Source organism: Pagrus major, chromosome 15 (genome assembly GCF_040436345.1).
Source record: "Pagrus major chromosome 15, Pma_NU_1.0".
In the NCBI taxonomy this organism is placed as follows: Eukaryota; Metazoa; Chordata; class Actinopteri; order Spariformes; family Sparidae; genus Pagrus; species Pagrus major.
Window position 1 is genome coordinate 17,723,028 of NC_133229.1, and position 6,376 is coordinate 17,729,403.

The window sequence follows — 6,376 nt, forward strand, 5'->3', positions numbered from 1 at the left end:
CGTTAACTGGTGTGTCATAAGGAACAGCAAGACCAACCACAGGTTATGCCTTGAATTAATTTCTGATTGCTGAATAGTGAAGCATGAAGAAAAAAACAAAACAAAAAACATTTTATTCATTCGTTTCTGATCTAGTGTTACTTCAACTGACTGTTTCAGCTGTAGGGATCATCAATTCAGGAGCACAACGATTCCCAAAAAAATGAATGACATGTAGTATAGGATGTTATTAAAGCAGGATTAACAATGAGCTACAGACAATGGGTGCTGGAAGATTAAAGGTGAAATCTCTTTACAGGCACACTGACTGTGCACCATTGCCAGGTGTCACTTGGAGTGCTGCACACATTTCTGGCATGTTTTGTTTCACCTTTAACTGCCACACTTCGCACAAATCACCACAGGAGGTAAGAAGAGAGAAATTATCAGCAGTTAACCTGCCAGATGAATCTGTTTAGCGGGCAAAAGCACATTATTAAAGGGTCTGGGCTGAAGAACTGAGGGGAACAGAGGGAAGAAGAGGAGGAGGATGCACTGTAAAAGGAGAGAAAGGTGGGGCGGGAACAGAGCCATGATCCCTACAGGTGAAATTAAGCCATCAACAGATTGTCTGTCTACAATGGATCCTACTGACTGCAGCCTGCACCCTCCCTCTGTCCAATGAAACAGATGCAATAGAAACGCATGAACAGAATTCAGTCAAAGGGAATTTAAAAAGGGTAGACCTTGTGGAGGCCTGCCGTCAAAGCCTAGCTGTGTCATGAGGCACAGGATGACACACCCCTTTTCTTCCTATTACAAGCCATAAACATAATGGAACATTGTGATTAATATCAAATAGTCACAGCTTGAATTCATTACATTTTTTTCAAATATAACAGTAGTTACTAAGAAAAAGCCAAATGCTCAAAGTGCTCCAAAATTATGCACTTTTTAAAACTAATGAAACAAGATAAATGTAGAATTCAAGAGGTGTTTACCTTTTGTTCCCTCTTTTCCTCTAATGACCCTATTTTTTTGTCAAATTACAAATTTAAAACTAGAAAAAAGTACTGTTGATACATAAACTTAGACATTAGTAATGAATGTCAGTGTTAAAAGCAATCTTACAGGCAAGCAAAAAAGAAAAAGGCAAATTTCATATTGTGTACTTTGAGGAAGTTTTGGGTGCATTGCACTTACTACTCAGTGCATAGAATCATTTTCCATTATGAATGTTAGATTTATGGGTTAGGCTTGATTATTTTAAGTTTCATAGTCAATTTTGTGTTGTTAGGATTGTGAATCCTTGAAATTGTCTGAAGACTGAATCACTGGTTTCACTATTCATGGGCAGTTTGCTTTATCAGCTGCACAGGAGGGGCACAATGTAAACTTAACTGTACACATACTGTAAGGCACAACCCCGACTGAGGACATGATAAAACAGATGAACGGAGGTATGGATGTTAATGATTTATCGATAATTGATTTATACCTGTTATCAATTTGATAAATAAAGAAGATATTAACTGATAATCAATATAACTGCAATAACTGATCAGAGGGCATGCTGTGGGCACAGCACCAGTTTTATTTATGACAGGAAACAGTAGGGTGACATAAATTGCTGACCTTGACGACGTGCTGCAAGAGTTCCCTCAGACAAAATGCTATTGCCTGCAGCTCAATTTACTGCAATTTTTTATTATCATTTTACTTTAACTCACTGAATCTTGCAACACTGATGCGCCAAATCCAAGTTACAGTTACAGTAACAGTAACGGTTATGTCCATGTTTCTAACTAATAAGGGGATGGAGGCAGCCCACTCTACTTTTCTACTTGACGCAGATCCAAAAATGTTTGGACTTGTCCTGCATTTTTAGTCCTGTGTAATTCATTTGCAGTGAAGCCTGCAGGTTGTACAAAAATATGTTTAAACTTTTAAGATTTTGCATGGCAATTTGCTGAAAACAGGAGCAACAATTTTATAATTTATGATACGACTACCTTATTTACTAGATTGTGCCCATTGCAAATATTTAAATAATTAACGTTTTCTTGATGACTGATCAAAATGTACATTTGTAGAGGGAGCAGTGAAACACAGAGCAGCGTTGCTGCTGACACTATATTTATCTGGTATGTTCTGATCCAACAGAATTCATTTTATCAGGAGGTCCTGCATAGCTCTAGAGTTAGGGCATAGTACAAATACCACCGGGACTGTGTATTCAACTTCTGTTGGGTCCACTTGCACCGACAATATGCACTCACAGTACATAAAGCTGCTTTCAATGAAAATATCCATTAAATAGCACATTTTATATAATTTAAAGCATGTTGTCAGTAACCCATTGTGGCCCGCTTTTGTTTTTTATATTGCAAATTGTATTTGTGATAGAATACACTTCCTCAAAGCACAAGTCAGTGTCTTTCCATCAATGCTTTTTGGACTAGAGTTGGCTTACTTTGGTGTTCATGTTCTGGGAGAACTCGAGGATGGTGTCCACTCTCGTCCATGCATCTGGGTGCTCTTTTAAGTGTGTTAACACTTCTTGTGCCATTCTTTGCTGTAATAAAAATACGAATGACACTTTAGATTTAACACTGAGGTAACATAAAGACACTTGCAAATGCATTTCAAAACAGAGCAACAGTAATTTGTAGGTTTGTCTGTGCTGTAACTACCAGGTTGTTACTCCTAGAGGCTGTTCACATTTGGTATCAAGATCCATCCTGAGTGATCTGATCACAAGTGGACAGCTTCACGCCTGTCAGTTCACCCCCGGCATTAACATGCGTCTCGACACTAGTCTTGAGTAACTAGTTGTGACCGGATCTCACTTTCCTGCTCTACATGCAAATATACACATACAACGATGGAACAAGCAGATGTAGTGTTTTTTACACAAGGAAAGAAATATCTTCATGTTTAGCGTTTGTCGAATTAAGAAGAAAGCCCAAACAGTGTGTTGTTGACAGCATTTCACAACGTTTATAATGTTCCTCCTAACTCAGCAACTCACAAAATTGAGTGATTTTTTTAAGGGAGTCCGAGGATTTTCTCCACAGGCATCAAAGAAGTTGCCTAAATTGGTTACTGTTGACTGTATTTGTAAAAATTTGACGTATTTACGGTCTATAAAATGTTGTGTTTTTTATAAATTTTGTGTGAATGATGAAATCGGTTGAAACAGTGTGTTCGGATAGCTGTTGGGAAGAAAGACGCACTATAGACATGGAAACAGACAAGCTGGTACAGCGACGCCACTGCAAACTGACACGTTTACAAGGGAAGAAACAACTTAATGTTCTGCATTTAACGCCCAGTTTATAAGAAACAAAGCAATGTTTTACAGAGTTTGTTAAGTTTCTCCTCACTTAACAACTCTTAGGGGGGTATTGCGGTTACAAATTCAACGGTTAGTTAAACAGTGTTTTCACAAACATCTGCTGCCAACTCTTGCAGGCTAAGACAGCCCAAACATGTAGCTTGCATTACAGTGAATCACATGAAAATCGGACAGCGCGTAATCCATTCTGCCTATCCTTGTGGCTTCTTGTTGTTGCGCGGAGGACATCAGTTGAGTAGGTGGTCCTTCAATGTGGCCCAGGACACTTGTGAGTACATACACTGCTTAAAGAATGCGGTCACATGTGGCCCAGGCCGCCTCTGAATGTGGTCTGAGTGATCGAATCTCAAATGAGTCCTCAATGCGTCTTAGGGGCATTCACACCTGTACTTAGAGCTGTCCACTTGTGATCAGATCACTCGGGGCACATACTGATACAAGGACTGAACAGCCTACTTGACAGATTTAGATAAAGAGGACTTATGGCATAAAATAACACAACTTGTTAGTCAAAAAGTATAAATATGGTAGACACAACAACATACTTTCAGATGGCCTATAAAGCATTTGTACATGTTTCACAACGTACCTGTGGTCCCACCCCATGATATAGACAGTTCACCACATTATCCAGCAGGTTGATATCCAGTTTCTGGTTGAAGTCCAGCAGCTGCTGTGCTGCATGGTCTGCTAACATTGTCATAATTGCTGGCATAGAGCTCTGCAACAAGGACAGCAGAGGGAGGGGTTGTGAGCGCACAAAACACATTCAACAGGCAAAGTCATGTGAACTGTGTGTTTAGAAACAATTCCCAACAGCTGACCACTAAAACAAAAAATCCCCCTAGATCCACCAGTGAGCTGTCATTTTAAGAAGTAAAGCACATGGTGTCACAAGCCTGTCACTGTTCAAAAAGGTATACAAAGGAAAGGAAAGCTTTGTCAGTTCAGCTGAATACTTTGGACACAGTGCTCTGGCCTACCCCAGGAGTCGAGACTTGCAAAGACAAATTAACGTAATTATCACAACCAGTGGCTGGTAACACCAGACTGTGACAGTACAAATGTGCAAAACATCACGTTTCCTTAATTCATTGGTAGCAGGAGGGCTTTTACCAGACTGGCACCACACTATCTTGCAGAAATAGGTTAATATTGATTTGAAAACAGCTGAGTACACCATTTATATTACCTAAGTCAATGACATTCCCCGTTGGCTTAAACAAACAATAGATTCAACTTAGAAATAAGCGGGTTGGGGAGCTCAGTCCGTCCATATTGCCTACTCTGATCTACTAATCAAGCACTTCTTTCTGCGCCCATATTAAGAAGGTTATCCGACCCACGTGCCGGATATACTAGGCGACGTCACGTTGTTTACATCTGCAAGTGACGGAGCTCACTCCTCCAAACACCGACCGCAACACAAGTAGCGAGCAGCCGTCGTTTAAAAGAAAAAAAACATGAATAATGAATGCAGCTTACAACCATGTTGACAGCTGACCCGCGTTACCTAAAACGTCGCTAACGTAAACAGCATGCACGCGGAGCTAGCGCACCTCATAAACATGCTAAGACTCGCTAGCCGTTACGCTGTAGTCCTAGCTAGCTGTTAGCAGTGTGTCGCACAAACAGTTCACATGTGGTCCTTCAGCGCCGATTACAACCACTCCCACCGAGGATACCAGCCCATACATGCATTTTACTCACTGTCATTTAGCAACGCTGTTTGGGGAAGTTGACGCTTCGCGTTGCGGCTACGCTCAAGAAAGACTGGCAGCGGTTTGCCCCCAAACGGTGGCATTCACAGACGCTTTACATCGCGCAGAGATAAAGTTAACAGTGGCCACTGCTAAGTACCTAGCAACATCAACTTGACATCCGCTCACATCACGCACACGAGTGATGCTGCTGTGGTGGGAGAGGCACGGATTTAGTCACACAGCGTTTGGCTACTTATTCATCTGCAGTGTCGCACGTAACCTTACTAGATGCAGCTTCGGTTAGTTATACATTTAGTTCCGTTAAGTTAAAGCACTTTCTCTTGACAGCCGTCGTTAGCTAATCCTTGTAAAGTGGCCAGAGCTAGCTAGCGGACAGTCGAAGGCTATTTCGTGATCCCCACTGATGCTATTACATTCTGAATTAGCGTGCCTTTCTCAGGAGCACTGTGGCAGGCTATGCAAACCACGAGATAGCGCAACTTAATACCCACATAGAAAAAATGCATTTTATTTCCGTCACAGGTAAAGCCAAGAAACATTCATCACAGCATGGCAGGTTTTGCACTTCACTCCAGTTACCTACCTAAAGTCCAAGGCTCTGACTGAAAAGAGTGGCGTTTGCCAAGGAAGCTACAAGATATAGTGAGTACTTCAGTATCACTGTTGATTAGAAAGGATTTCCTATTTCTGCAGCGTTGACTATCTCCAGCTCCAGCAGTGAGTGAGTGATGTCTGGCTGGTAAGAACCACTGATGTGGATTCCAAAACTACTATCACGGCAAACCCAGCAATATGTCACTCCGATACATTTTACGAAACAAAGTAAACCTTGATTCACTAATTAATTCGTTACTCTAATAATTTTCCAGCGGGGCGGTGTAGAGGTTGTGTGCCTGCGCCTCCTCTCCTCTCTCAAGCAACTAACTCGCAACCGGTTGAAACCGGTTCAGACTGGGAGATTCCATCTCGGTTTAGTTTTCAGCCGATGGCGCCGCGTAAAGTTTGGACTGGGTTCACGCCCACAGCGCGCTGTGATTGGCCGCGGATTCGCCGGAGACTTCCTCGTTGACGCCCCATTGGACGAGCGGCCTGTCTGTTTATTTCAATTCGCTCAAGCGCCCACGCGACTACTCCGCCCGGAGAGAAAAAGAGGGCAGACTCCCATGCAGAGTGGACTTGTACATGACTCCGCTTATCAGAATAGCGAATAAGTAAGCGACCCGCTGTTTTATTGCTATTCCTCGCGGGTCAAGTTATACATTACCTCCATTAATGTAAACGCTGAGTGGCACTCGTGCACGTGCGTACGTTACGA

General features: G+C 42.0%; 1 protein-coding gene across 5 annotated transcripts in view; it reads right to left on the reverse strand.

Annotated features, from left to right (window-relative positions):
* The window catches only part of xpo1b (exportin 1 (CRM1 homolog, yeast) b), a 42,458-nt gene extending 36,082 nt beyond the window's left edge, over positions 1 to 6,376 (reverse strand). For 2 of the 5 annotated variants that reach the window (XM_073481799.1, XM_073481797.1), the window contains exons 1-3: positions 5,048 to 5,138; positions 3,927 to 4,058; positions 2,453 to 2,554 (exon numbers count right to left, since the gene is read on the reverse strand). In XM_073481799.1, the coding sequence (XP_073337900.1) occupies positions 2,453 to 2,554; positions 3,927 to 4,058; positions 5,048 to 5,053 (240 nt within the window). In that variant the 5' untranslated portion in view covers positions 5,054 to 5,138. Of the gene's footprint in view, positions 1 to 2,452; positions 2,555 to 3,926; positions 4,059 to 4,529; positions 4,620 to 5,047; positions 5,139 to 5,644; positions 5,736 to 6,325 lie in introns of those variants that run through there. The other 3 variants (XM_073481798.1, XM_073481800.1, XM_073481801.1) reach the window with 3 other exon arrangements.